At 39.8% G+C, this 14,821-nt stretch overlaps 1 protein-coding gene across 20 annotated transcripts in view; it reads left to right on the forward strand.

Annotated features, from left to right (window-relative positions):
• Nucleotides 1-981: 981 nt before the first annotated feature.
• tcf7l2 (transcription factor 7 like 2) overlaps nt 982-14,821 on the forward strand; it is an 81,067-nt gene continuing 67,227 nt past the window's right edge. For 4 of the 20 annotated variants that reach the window (XR_008909364.1, XR_008909365.1, XM_056770752.1 and 1 more), the window contains exons 1-3: nt 982-1,856; nt 2,015-2,081; nt 2,239-2,363. Coding sequence is in view for 18 of the 20 variants with exons in the window: in XM_056770752.1 (XP_056626730.1) it covers nt 1,668-1,856; nt 2,015-2,081; nt 2,239-2,363 (381 nt within the window). In the remaining 2 variants the exon portion in view is untranslated. The remainder of the gene's footprint in view (nt 1,857-2,014; nt 2,082-2,238; nt 2,364-14,821) is intronic. The other 16 variants (XM_056770748.1, XM_056770750.1, XM_056770751.1 and 13 more) reach the window with 8 other exon arrangements.

Consider the following 14,821-nt stretch of genomic DNA (forward strand, 5'->3'; position numbering starts at 1 on the left):
CTCCTATATTAATAAATAATTTCCTGTACCCTATCAAAGTAAAATAATATATATTATTTATACCTACCATACAAATATATCCTGTTGCCTGCTGCTATCATCATCTTTATGTTGAAGTTATTCAATTCAAATGCTATTCTATACTATTGCATTGTTAATCAAGTATAGAATTATATATCTGTGCGCTTTGTGTATATTATTATGCATTGTATCAATATTTAAGTTTTTTATCACAAAGGCTAAATCACAAATCTCGGTTAGCATTTATGAAATAAAGGTAAGAGAATAAGAATGAAGATTTCGTTGACATACTGTGTGATACTTTCTGATGAGAATAGTTTAAACAAATGTTTTTTTTAAATAAATAAATAGTCAAATAATAAATGTTTAAAATGCATCACGTAAGCAAACCGTAATCAATAAAAAATGCTGGATGCCATTTTATATGCCATTTTCTTTTTATATTCATATTTGTTTTCTTTGAAAGTAAGAATCAACCAGACAGAATGCATTTGCACACAAACAAGAGCCAAAAAGTTTGTGCTCGCATTTTTGCAGTAAAGACAGAGAAAGAATAACCCCTCAACCCCTCCCGCTGCGTCTTTATTCATAATGAATACAGGTAACCCGGCCTCAATTAACCCGTCTGCGCGCGCTCAGTCTGTCTCAACACCATTTCTAATAGGCTATGAAGTCTTGAATATAATATATTATGATATATTATATTCAAGGCTTAATAATAGTATATAAAAAAAAATATATATATACTGTTTATTTTATAAAAAAATAAGTTAAACAATATAAATGTATTCATATAAATACATGTAAAATAAACAAGTTATATATTTAATGTATGTATACAAACAATTTACACAAACTTAATTTTAATATAAATAAATATAAAATATGTAAAATTATATAATGAAGTGAACAGGTTAAATGTAGAGTTTTTTTCTAGTTTTAGTTCATTTGGTCAGCATGTTTGCAGCAAGTGAGTGAGATTATTTTCGCACACCATTGAAACAGGAGAAAATAAGGAAGCGCATATGATGCTTGCTGTGTGCTGTTTCACCGCACGGATACACGTAAACTGCCGGGGATTTTCACAAGTGTCTTCCGCTTATTTTTCCATTCATTCCTGTACAAAAGCAAACAAGGGCGACTCGCTTTAACTGTCCTGCTCTCTTCACCAAAAGCTCTTTTCCTTTCCCCTCTCTCTCTCTCTCTCTCTCTCTCTCTCTCTCTCTCAAGCCCTTTTCCACCTCCAATACTTTTTCCTGCCCCTCTCTATTTATGAAAACGTCACTTCAAGTCCCTCCCTGTTTGAATCTCATTAGTTTTTTTCTCGCGTGTTTCTCCCTGTCAATAATCCCGAATCCAGACTCTCTCTATTTCCATCCCTCTCTATCTGTCAATCAGCGCCGCCTTTGAACTGAAAACCACTCCGACCAACTTCAACTCCCTCAATCCGAGCGCCTCAGCTCCGTCTCCGGCTTCTGTTTCTGCCAAGATTGCCCTCTTCTTTTTGAGTTTTGAGCACTCATCCAGCCAAACGCAAGTGCAAGTCCCTAAACTTAAACTCCGGATTCGGGGATCGCACCAAGATCAAGGGTTTACAAACTTTTGGTGTTTTTGGCCCCCCGCAAAATTAGCGCTCCTCGGGAAAAATGCCGCAGCTGAACGGCGGTGGAGGGGACGATCTGGGTGCGAACGATGAAATGATTCCCTTCAAAGACGAAGGCGAGCAGGAGGAAAAAATTTCGGAGAACTCCTCTGCAGAAAGGGATTTAGCAGATGTCAAGTCTTCTCTCGTAAACGAGTCGGAAACGAATCAAAACAGCTCTTCGGATTCCGAGGTAAGTGACAAATAACTGCGAAGCGAACGTGCGTTAGTTTACACGCACTTTTGTTTGTTAAATGCGGAAAATGTGCTATGAAAACGCGCTGCTAAAGAGCTGACGATTTACCCACTGTGATTATTCAATGCAATCCCTGTGTTTCGTTGCATTTCAAGGCGGAAAGACGGCCTCCGCCTAGATCTGAAAGTTTCAGAGACAAAACAAGAGAAAGTTTAGAGGATGGTGAGTTCTTGTTTTCTCTAAATCGTCTTGTCTTTTACACTTTTTGCACTGGACGACAACAACATACTTCCTTAGCTCCACTTGCTTCTATGCGTACACACAAAGTTCTTGGAGTGTAACTTATAAAAGTTTTCCTCTTTTCCCCCCGCCATGTTAGCTGCGAAAAGGCAAGATGGAGGGCTGTTCAAGAGCCCACCGTACCCGGGCTATCCATTTATAATGATTCCCGACCTCACGAGCCCGTACCTCCCGAACGGATCGCTCTCCCCGACCGCGCGCACAGTAAGTGTTTTTTACGTGTTTCTACAACCACATGTTCTTAGCCACGGCACGGCTTTTATGTTTAGGGATTGTTTCGGTGCTGGCTTGTGAACTTCTGCCACAGTTCACTCATACTGTACAGTAACATGCCACTCGCGCGTACACACTGTTGCCCTATACGAGCTCTGAGTGCGCGCGAGTCGGACCAGCGCGAGCTGCCTGCATAGTTGTCTTGACGTGCTTTCACGTCGTCCAAAAACACACCCTGCTGTATGAACTTCTGATTTATTGTTATAATTTCGTTTTGTTATTTTAATTTCATTCCCAGCGGCCGTGTCCTTTCGACTCTGTATTTCTAAAGTGTTCTTTAAATAAAGAGTATGCTAGCATACAAAGTAGGTTAGCTTGTTTGCTTTAGATTAGATATTTTGTTTACAGTATGTTCCGGAATCTCGACCCGACCCGAACGTATGTATAATTTATTGTTAATATCTGTATATTATTATTAATATTGTTTTGCGGTAAAAAAATAACGCTTCAGTTGTTTAAGCGTTACAGTGTATCAGAATGCACAAAAAAATGACAGGTGATAATTTATCGAACCTTAACAAGACATTTTGTGAAATAAGGAATGTCGTACAAATAAATGCTGAGCATCATGGGAAATGTTTATGATAATTAGAGAAGGTCAGTCTATCAATTTGTCAGAATGAAATCAAAGTATTGCTCATACCGTCCTTGACATGTGTGTAGTAAAATATCCTGCAGCAGTGTCAGGTGTTTTAAATATTTTTGTAAGCGAGTAAATATTTACTGTACATGCAGATCATATGTAATTAATTTTAAATTCGGGTTGACATTATTTGTGGTGGCATGATGGGCTTTTAGTTAATAGGATACAATAGGTTTAGTCACGTGTAATGTATATATGCCTGATATTTCAGTTTAAATACATTTTTAATACCGTTTATCCGTTTTGCATGTTAACAAGTTGTCCAGCACTTTTACCAAAAATAATTCGTGTTGATGTATTGTTTTAAGCATAATTCATATTTTTTATATATCAATCCTGAGAGATGTGCACAAATAGGAAAAGACAATTTTTATGGTGGGACTTTTTTTTTAAATTGAATTATCATCTCAAGGTTTAAATGAAACATAAATATGTGATGCATTTCAATGACATGCCGTCCAACCCGAAATTAAGTGAATGCTGTGAATAAAATAATGCTCTAAATTTAGGATCCATGTCAGGTGTTTTAGGAAAAGGAATTCTTTCATGTTAGACATTCTCATAAAGAGATCACTGAATGTTTGCCGTGGTGTGGCCGTTGCGTGCTACCCTAAAGATTCCTTCTTGCTGAATCTGTTTTTCACTTACTGATAATGATGTTCTCTATCTAGCATTTTCTGAGGCTGGCTTTCTCTTGTCTCTCAGAACTGCTGTAGATCTGATTTTGTTAAAGCCATGCGCATACACTCATAATTGTTCACCTTTAAAAAGCAAATATGTATTAATTGGAAAGGAATTTGACCAATATTTTTTAACAATAGTGTGTTTTCTTTATAGTAAGGCAGCTGTTGTGAAGGAGGTTTTTGTGTTCCTTGGGATGCTATTACCAGAGCTCATAGTCTAATAGTTCCTCTACCTGCTGAGACGAAAACCTGACTAAACCGCTTGCTTATTCATTTGGCTTCTGAGAAAATATTTAGTGAGCTCCCGTGAATGTAGGGTCATTGTTTGATATATCCTCTTCTATTCCCAATGTGTGAGTCAGTCCAGGTCTGTTCCTGCCCTCCAACCTAAATATTATATTGATAGAAATAGTGAATTGCTTTATAGCTGTATGGTGTAATGTTTGATCTTTTACTGTAACCAGGCCTACAGATCTCAGTCTTTGACATTGCGCCGTACCCCCTCACCCCTTCGTTTCTTTGCATTGAGGTCTGCTACCTACGAGCTGCCTGGGCGTCCGACCCACGCCGCTTTGAAGTTGAAAGCCGTTGTATTCATAAACGCATTACTTAGAATAAATAATTCACCTGACCATCGATCAGCTGTCTCTGCGTTTAACAAATGTATGGGGCTTGTTGAGGTTAGCTGCCGACGATGTGATTTTGAGATTTCTAACCATTTTGCTGTTCAGCTTTAATGTGCATCTTGGCTCCATCCTTTTAACTCAATTTTACTCAACAAGCATGCAGACAAAGTATTTCAGTTGATTTAATTTTAAGCATTTGGATGAATTTATATGTGATATAAATAGGCGCTGATAGGCGCTGATATACATCAGTGCTTTGTGATCGGGATACATTTTCTACTTGGGAATGATGTAGACTAAGTGTGTGTGGTGCTGATGTTGAAGTCAAGACTGATATCAGAAATGTGACAATTTTTAAGAAGATTATTATTTTATTTGCATAACACCGTGGCTGCTAATTTCCTCTATGACCCACTCTTGCAATAGTGATGAAATGATTTTCCCACAGCTCTGATGCGTGTGTGAGAGAGAGAGACTGAAAGTGGGAACGTCTTTAATTGTCTGACCTCTGAGAGCTTCAATAATGAGGAGTTTGTTATTCCAACTACCTCAATCCGAAAAGCCTTATGATGATTTTGAAGCGTTTAGCAATTTGACATGAAGTTTCATCTAAACTGCGGTTGCCTTTTTTCCCCTCCCTCTTTTTGACATACCACAGACAATAACCACTCATCCCTCTTTTATCGAGAGTAGGGTTTGCGTGGCAGACGTACAGCTGCGGGTACGCTCTGTGTGTATGTTGTGGTTAGAAAGGTGCTGGGTTAACCTGGTGGCTGTTGGCTGAAATCACACCCCAACGGGTCTGGGTAGAGGTATAGCAGAGGTCTGGGGCGGTTGTGTCCTGGCAGGGGGCTTTGTGCCCGTAAATCCGCTGGGTTTATTTACTGCCTCTCTGACTTATGAATGTTAAGATATTTGACGCCACCCCTAGCCCCATAATTCTTGAGGCCTGCAGACTTTTGGCAGGGGGTTCAGGTTTCAACATATAATTATGCGTAGTTTAAAAAGGGACAAAATGTAAAAAAAGATATCTCGCAACACCCAACGTGCTCTCTGCTGTCCGAAACGAGATGATTCTTAAAATACGTTGTGGTTAGGTGGAGGCCCTAAAATATCGTTTATTTATTTATTTATATTTCTAATATTACATTTAATTTAGAATTTATTAAATTGATTTGTGGATTTATGTTAGAGGGGAATTTGTCCCTTGTGTAGTCTTGGGTGTATTTTAATAAACCATGGCTGAATCTTTTAAGACGTCGATAACAAAGGTTTATCGTATGGATTATGCGTGTGCCGCTTCCGTGTTGAATAGCCTGTCGTGTGAGGTGGAAAAGATAGTTTAATACGGATTTACGGGGATAGATTCATACCTTATCAAATTGGCTTTACATGTTAATGGCCCCTAATTGCTATCCGCGGGGGGCTCGCAGAGCTACGTGCTCGGCTTGTGTGCCGCTCACCGCAAAATAGACTCCCAGTTTATTTAAAAGGTTGCCATCCTTTTGTTTTGCAAATCACATTTGCTTACAAAGAATAATGGAGGCAAGACTCTTTTTGTCCCTCTATCACTCTTTTCTCCTCCTCTTCTTTTTCCTCCCTCTCCCCCTTCCAATGCAAAAAAAATACCACGAAACCGACTCTGTTTTGCAGGGGCTTGATAAACATCCATAAAAAAAGTGCAATCTGTTTTGGATTTGTGAGAGTTAAGTTGGGGAGCAAAGTTTGGCACCATTAAACTGAAAGCGGGGCCTGTGAGACATTAGTGGCGCGCAGCACATTTTCTGGGCTTAATTAGTCCAAACTGTAATTGTTCATGGTCTGCCAATAGAAGTAATGCTCAGGAAGAGTGCAGTTGCACTAAATCGGCCCATGGTTTTTAAAACAATAAATCACTCGCATATTTGTGTCGTGATTCAGATAGAGTCCCGACCTCTCCCATCTCGACATGTGGTAAATTGTAAAGTCAATGAATCGCAGATGTGGGGGTGGGAGGGGGTCCGGGGGAGTAAAAGAAACAGTACAGTAAGGTTTTGTTAGTGCTTGGTAAATGAATGGAAAAGATTTGTGTTGTAAATATTTACCGAGATGTTGTTTTTTTGTACTCAATTGTCTGCCGTTGATGATTTTGGCTGGCTGGCTGTGCATGTGACATGGCATGTTTTATTTTTTCCTATGTCTCGCTTCAGACGTGTGACGCTGGGTTTTAAAGCAAGTGTTATGTATAGCCAATGTTTTGCAATATATTTTTATTAAATCAATATGCCAAATTCAATATGATGAAAAGTATATATTTTTTAATAGGGATGCATTATAAATGATCAACCGTTAATAAAATTTAGGCCGATAAATTATAGCCGATAATTCATAAATATTTTTTTCTGATTAAACCTCTTCAGCTGCATGCTGCTCACAGTTAAAGTACAGTCCTGTCGTTCTGTCCTGATTATTCACTTACTGCTATTAGCAAAACATTATTGATGTAGATACTTTATGAACGTGTAAATAATAGGAACAAAAGCATGTTGTTGGAATCAGACTGCTGTCTGAATGCTTTCTGTCTGGAGACTTGTTAGACATGTGGCAATTAAGAACATTTGTCTTGCTTGCTCTGGAAGAACACCTGTAATTTGTTTATTAAATAAAAATTATGACAGAAAAGTTTGATGGTTCAAGAATCTTTATCTAGTGTAAAGTAGGCTTGGTACATGATTTTCATGGGAAAAGGAGAACTAACGTTTGCCTTGTTTTTTGCAGTGAATGTTTTCAAATAAAAGCAGGTATCCTTTTTTTGACTTTCCTTTCAGTCTTAGAGAATATTATATAAATATTAAGATACGGTATATCGGCCAATAGATCGTTTTTTTGGCTTCCAAATTTTAAAAGATTATCAGTTATCGACAAAAATGTACATATCGGCACATCCCTGATTTTTTATATTCAAAGTTTTCAATTTTGTTATTTGCCAGTCATTATTTACAGTATATTTCTGTTTTTCTCCTGATAAGTTTTCAAGATGTTTGTTTTAAAGCCAGTGCTTTCCTACCCCTGATAAATAAGGGAACTCGGATAAATACTGTTGTGTGCTGCATTGGCTCAGCAGCTGTGTGTTGTTGACCCCACCCCTCACCTCTCGCTCCTCTTCACCATTTATTTCCATACACAAAGATCAACACAAAGATCGCACTGTACATCTGGAATGCAACTTTTGTCATCTGTTAAATATAGGCCTGCTTTTGGCCTGCATGGTGAGGGTTTCCTGAGACATGGAAATGGAATTACTCTCTCTCTCTTTCTCTCTCTCTCTTTCTCTCTCTCTCTCTGTGCACATGCATCATACAGGCCAGTGCAGCAGTATGAGAGTTATTTGAAAATTTATATATGACGGGGAGATTCTTCGGTGGGGGGCGTGATGGTATTTTTGGTGTCGTAAACCATTTAATGCGTTAATCTTTAATAATGATTGATTTTAAGAAGTGCATTGACAAATCCATAAATTGGTCTGGTGGTGACTAACATGATTTTTTTATTACAATAATTTTCAGTTTCTATATACATACAAATGACTTAATGAACATGAAAAATGTTGCACCTTATATATTTTGTGCATGTTATTCAATTTTATAAATAATTTAATTTTTTTCTTTAAATTCAAAAGCTTACTATATTTTTTATATTTTTATAATCAATTATTTCACATAACATCCTTTATTATAAATCAATAAGTATGTAAACATATACAATATATTGTTTATAAATGCATTAAACATCTACATATATTATTTATAAATGCAGCAAATGTTGTAAACATTGTTAAATTAAGGGAAATGAGATCTACAAAATGGCATATCAGCCTCTCTAAAGGAATTTTCCTTTGCTTCTTGTAGAGGAGCGTGATGTATCGGTGCAGGGGATTAGGAAAAGCGGGAAAAAGCGGGCCTGATTTGCCCGCCGTGGAAGAGTGGGGGAGACGCACAAAGACGGTCTGAATAGAGCGCATAATTGCTGCTAATATGGGGGCAATGAGACTGGCGACAGTTCCCGGTTAGATGTCCAAACAATAGAGTCCCCAGGCCTCACATTTATCTATGAAGGAAAAAGAAAGAGTTAAAGAAAAAACACAGCAGGGCTTTGGAAAACACAAAGAGGAGGTGACAAGTTTATAGTCATACGTGATTGACAGACCATGTGTGTGGCTTTACTCTCTTTTTAATTTAATAAATCAGCCAAAGTTGGTAAGTTATCAGTGCTTCTTGATTCCCGCCTCGTCATCAAAATGTCGCCTGGAAATTCTCCAGCGGAGAGACTTGAGTGACGCTGGCGGAATTTGGTTGCACTGGGATTTTGTTTGGATTGGAACGTGCTCGGGTTGGGCCAAAGTGCACACACACATACGCTTTCTAGAGCTGCCATCAACTCTTGTATGCTTAATGATAGTAGTGCTTGAGTTTCCATTGAAAGTGTGTGTGTGTGTGGATATCTTGTGCTCACGAGCATGCAGTCATGATTATTTTTGGTGTGTACATCATAATCAGACTTTAGAACATCTTACCACTGTGTCAGGGGACCTGTAGTACAGAATAAATATTTTGACTAATGCATATTTTAGCTGCTCTCATTAAACAGTCTGACAATAACCTTTTTTTCCGAACAGGAAGTCTATGATGCATTTCAGTGAAACAAATCAGCATCTATTTTTTAACACAAAAGTAGGACGTGTTGCATTTGTCATTACTTTAAAGACACTTCTAAAAAAAAGATTAGGCCCGTCCAGTTTATTCTGCTTATGTATTTATTAGTCCGTTCTGTGAAATGTTTCACTTTGATACGAGCGTGAGCTAATTTGGTCTCACGCCGACAAGTTGGTCTTTGGGTTTCCGATTGCAAACTGAGATTCTGCTATGTTCTTTTGTAGAAGGTAAAATCCTGTTTACTTCGATAATCTGCACTAATTCCTGTAGATACGTCGGGAGCATTTTGAATGGCTAAAGCGCATAATTGAGAAAGTAATAGGTGATAAAACTCTATCCATGTATTTTTAATCTTCTAATTAAACTTTTAATTGCTATGGGATAAGCTGTGAACAGCTAGGGCCTACAGTGTATGTGTGCGTGTTCATTAATGAGTTATTTCATGCTTATTTCTAGCAAATGGGCTGCATTTAGAACCTGACGAAAGGTGAAAGAGATTTTATTTCTACCAGGGTTAAGGGAAATATAAATCAGGGTTTATATTAAGATAAGAAGTACAACAGGGTGATATTTGTATACGTTTGAAGAGAATAGATAGGTGCTTTTGAACTTTAAACCCTTGTCTGCCATGTATTTAAGGCCTTTCTGTTTCTGCAGATAACCCTCCTCTGCCCTTTATAATGGGTGTGACATGGCATTTTTTGAGTCTTGTGTTTTCCGGGTTGCGTCGGTTATTGCATTGGCCATATTCAACTGAACGGCTGTCAGACAATATAGATAACATTTCAGCTGATTAGCATTGTGCTTGTCACATGGTGTACCGGTTTTGTCCTGTTGATGCGTACAGGGAGAAATAAAAAGTGGCATCAGAAAACATAAAATCAAATGAGATCATAGTGATTTCTGCTAGACTGCAGTGAGATTTAATGGATCAGATGTAGGCTGTTACTTAAGACTTTCTTAGATATTTCTCTGTTTTTTACTTATGCCTTAATGCATAGTTTAAGAAGAGTGTCTCAGACTGTGGTTTAAAGTCAGATATGTGAATATGATCTAAATGAATCTCATCTCATTTTACATGATCATATCTACCTCCATTTTTTTACCATACACTGATTGGCATCTATGTATTTCTTTCTCCTAAGGAATTTTGGCCAAACATCTGAGGCAAAGTGAAAATTTGAAATGTATTATTTCTGAGAATTTTAAGTCATCTTCAGTGTTCAGATATGAACTCTTTCTAACATATACTGTAATAAATGTTGTTGTGTTTTTTTGGATGTTTCCTTCCTAAAGGATCAGTCTGGATTAACGGTCGCAGGCAACATCTCATTAGAGGACAGTGTGAACGCTCAGTGCAGTCGATTTCCAAACAGAGAGAATTGACTTCCCTCGCTGAGCGAATTGTCAATTGCATTGTGAGAGAGAGGTATAATTGAATGGAGGTGTATCTTTGGCCAAATGCCCCCAGGGCTCTGTGGGTCTGATCAGTGGTAGCCAGAGGTGGCAGATGTGGTGTTCGATTGCAACGAATGCTCTTTCACGGCGCTAAGATCTAAACACGGACACAGAGGATGTGTAATTCAGCAGCCGTCCGAGTTAAATAGAGACGATGACTTCTCGCCAGTCACAGTGAATAGTGATCTCTCGCTGCTGGCTATCTGGTGAACGGAAAGATTTAGTGATGAGTAGGAGTGATTTATAAGGAAACAGAGTTTAATCCTGACCCGGAGCGGTTTTCTTTGGCCAGCAAACAGTTTAAGCGCTGCCGGTATAGAATAGTCAAGTGACTGTGGCGACGTGACGTTCGTCTGGATGCCCTTTAGAATGGTTGGTTTTTTGTTATCTGCTGATTTACGGCCCTTGTATCTTTATGAACCGTCGTGCTTTACATTTTTCAAATATCAATAAAGATAAATTGCGTGCTTTGGCAGGTGGCGTCAAATTGGTCGATTTCTGGTAACTGAGGAAAAACGCTCCAGGGTTTAACCGTTTAAGCTCCACGTAAGCTTAGAATGCAACAAAAGTCGTCTTGTTGCGTTGAATGATGGTCATGTCGCTCATAATGTTTCATGCGTGGTATCTCTACGGTTCAGGGTGTTTGATAGCAAGGAGAGCAGATGTTTAGCGCTAAGCATGTTCAGGAATTCAAATTTGTTTAAGTAGTGGACCATCTTAGCCCAAGGTCTGCAGGGAAGGAAGTCCTGCAGTGTTTACATAGCCCAATTGTCCTGTGGGCCCTGTAGTCTCTAATGCACTACTGTTCAAACACTCGTGAGAGCAGAGATGACCCCTGCAGGAACCTTTAACACAAGTGCTGTGTCGGTCTCTTTGTGCGCGAGTGTGTCTGTGCAAGGGCTTAAAGAAATTGCAGAGTCAGTCGGCATATTTGCAGGCCCCATTTACTCGGGATGTTGCTTGCTCTAAAGCCTAGCGGCGTGGGTAAAAAGTTGAGCAGCTGAGCCCAATTCATCTCAGTAAGCAGGTTGATAGAGAGACTAAGACAAGAAGCTCTAGGGAGAGATGGAAGGTCCCCTTGTCCCGTCAAACCTGCCTGCGGGGGAGGCAGACATTGACATACGGGGGAGTCATGGAGCTAATTGTTGTTTGAATTACCTGTTATGATCCAATGACAAATCTCCTCCTCTCCTGCCATTGGAGCAGAAAATGTAGCCTGGATTGTCATGATGTTAGCAAGTGTGTAAACTGTGCTTCAACAAGATGGATAAATGCAATTATTGGGCAGACCAGGAGAGGGAAAATCCATTTAAAGCTCGAAACGCTAACCAGGGGCCATGGTTAATTCATTTGGCCAATTTGTGTGTGATGTACGAGTGTTGTGGCACATTAGTCAAGGAGAGTGCGCGTGGATTTGTGTATGTGTGTGTGTTTGTCTTGAGAGTCTTGTGGTTGTGTTGTACGAACCCCTCCCGTTTCCCATCAACCCCCCCTCGTCTTTTTCCTCCTGTCATTTCAGTGGATAATACAAATGGGGCATGAGCTCTCAAATGACAAAAAGATGCACTGGGAGCAGAAGGGCAGGATTGCTTTTCAAATGAGCCGGGAAGAAGGCTATGCTCCCTAGGCTCGCTCGCAGAACGTGGCCCAACACACCTCCTTCAGTCAAGACTATCGCAAAAACTAAATACATCATTGCCACAGACGTCAACTGTGTGGGTTTCTCAGGTTCAGGGTCAGAACGTAGACTAGTCAAGCTGAAGCAGGGCCCTCACTGACCTAGTTTGTATCTGACATTCTTCATGAACTCTCCTCGGTTTACAATTAAATTACAATTACTGCACACAGGCTACTATTTACCCAAGGCACGCAAGGCTGAGGCCACAATAACGGGCACCTCGCCGGAGACCAGCATCACCTCCGCGTGCCCATTACCGCCCATCTAATTATCCTTCTGAAGGGCACAACGGTATTGACCAACCCTTTAAACAGCAGTGTTGACTTCCACTTGAGGATTGTAAAGAGAAAGTCACTCGGTCTGTGGACTGTTCTTTCTTTTTCTATTGGGTAAACACTGAAATCTGTTGTTTCTCTCTTGAGACATGTCAATCCGCTTGGCTCCCACACTCTGGATCAACACTGCGGGTCAAAAGTTTAGCACTATTTGACTAAAACGTCTCTCATGATTTTCGAAACTATGTATAAATTAAGTTTTGGAGACGTAAATATAAAAGTGACAACATTTGGTTTCAGTCATTACAAAACAGAAAAATGTATTTAAAAATGTGTTATTGAAATAAATCACTTAATACTAGGGAGAAGTAAATAATAAGAGCCTCCTATTGTTTAAAAATCATGAAAATGTTATGTTGTATATCTTGCATTTTAGCAAATTTATGCTGTTTAACAGGTAAACATTCTTTTTGTCACAATATCATAGACACATAGTCTTGATGAGTTTACTGTAATTCTAAGATGTGAAAGGAAATAATGATAAATTGAGGACATTTTTGAAAGCTATTGACCGGTGGTGTATCTATTGATTAAAAGGGATGAATATCTGCTGTTCCAAACACAGCTAATCTAGACTCATTGGTGAGAAACCACTTTGACAGTTACGCAAGATTTGTGGTATGCAAACATGGTGGTCACAGAGTGCTATGAGGAAAATGGCATCGGTTTACAGTGCCTGGCCACAGATTTAACGATTGCCTCCACATCAAAAACGCTGTGCAGGGTTGAAAGTAAAAAGGTGTGCAATGCCTTTTTACTCTGGGAGCTTGCGCTTCGGTGGTTAAGGAGCGTGTGCATGAGGTGAAGCAGGTTTTAGATCTGGTCACCTGACTGTGCCTCTCGGGCTGCGAGGTCAGGAAATCAGAGCCACGGAGGAAGCAGCTGGTCTTGTGTCTTTCTCACAGCTGCTGTATGGCCCTCAGCCTTACACACTTGTACAGTCAACACACTCGCCTTTGGGACCAGGGTCCCGGAGTGTGACCGCACACTTGAGCAGGACACTCATGTTTCTTTTTTGTGGTCAGATCTTGCTGATACTACTTAAGTGTGTGCAAATTTTTATGTTGACAGCGATTTTGTTTCCTGCTACAGAAGAACCCCACAGAAGTGCAAACGTGACTGCTGTTTCCTAAAGCCCCCTAATTTTCATAGGCTAATGTATATGCTAGTAATTTCCACCTTCTAGACTTTGTAAAAAAATCCAGCTCTGAATGTCCCGGGAACCCTTTCTTTAAGCATGCTGGTTGGAACATTTTGCAAATTATATCTTGGCAACCCCTTGCAGAACTGTTTTGCTGTTTTACAGAGGCCCCAGGGTCTGTTTCGTTCCATCTCAGTATCTCGCACGTCTTTACGAAAGAACAACTGCAGGCAGTGGTCTATTGACCAATAGTCAGGAAAGGATCATGAACAAAAAAGCATGGAAGTTTTCTGTGTGCTCTTTCTGGATAGCTTTTCAGCAATGGACATGCCTCCAGACACAACTGCTCCGGTTTGTTGGGAAACTGCCAGTCTTATCAGGGCCAAGTAGGGGACAAGTATTTTAAACAGCTATTCTATATGGACTAATTTGAGCTGGGCTTTAAATAATTGGATTTGGTAGCAGTCTTGTTGTCTTAAGCGGTGACCCAATGCCCTCTGCCTTATGGTATCTAAGAAACAATAATTAAAGTCCGGGAGCACAAAGACGTAATTCTGCCTTCGCCTCGTTGTGTTTTATAAAATGGAAAATGTTAGTGTAGTGTTATGGTGTGGCTCGTCCCCCAATGGTTCAATGTAGATTTACTGCGCCACTCTAGGGCTGAGAAGCTGCTCCCAACTGCGGCATGAAGTCTAGCTACCCAGCATGCAACATGACACCCTGGGGCCAAGCCAGAACATGCACCAATCAGAGATGCATTAACACCAAGCAACGCAACAGGTGACCAATCAGGCCCTGATGCAAGCCAAAGAATACAGGCTCCAAATATTTTTATTGACTTTATTATAGGGAGTGGCATAAGGCTCACGCAGCCTCTAGTCCGACTGCTTCAAGTTTTGTATCCCTATTCCCTTCCATCAAAAAAGTATTTTATGGGAATTGTTTGTGCGTTGGCATCGAGGTACCTCTCTTTCCTAAGCAATGTCACAAGCTATAATTTATGTTGAGGAGCTGATTGGGAGATTGCATAGTTTAACGCTCGGGGTGCTGTGGTCAGGGACTCTGGACGAGGTGACCGCTAATTGTTGACAGAAGCCAAGGGCAGAGCAAAAGAAGTTAGGGAGAGAGCAAGAA

Source organism: Triplophysa dalaica, chromosome 17, assembly GCF_015846415.1.
Source record: "Triplophysa dalaica isolate WHDGS20190420 chromosome 17, ASM1584641v1, whole genome shotgun sequence".
NCBI classification, from domain to species: domain Eukaryota; kingdom Metazoa; phylum Chordata; class Actinopteri; order Cypriniformes; family Nemacheilidae; genus Triplophysa; species Triplophysa dalaica.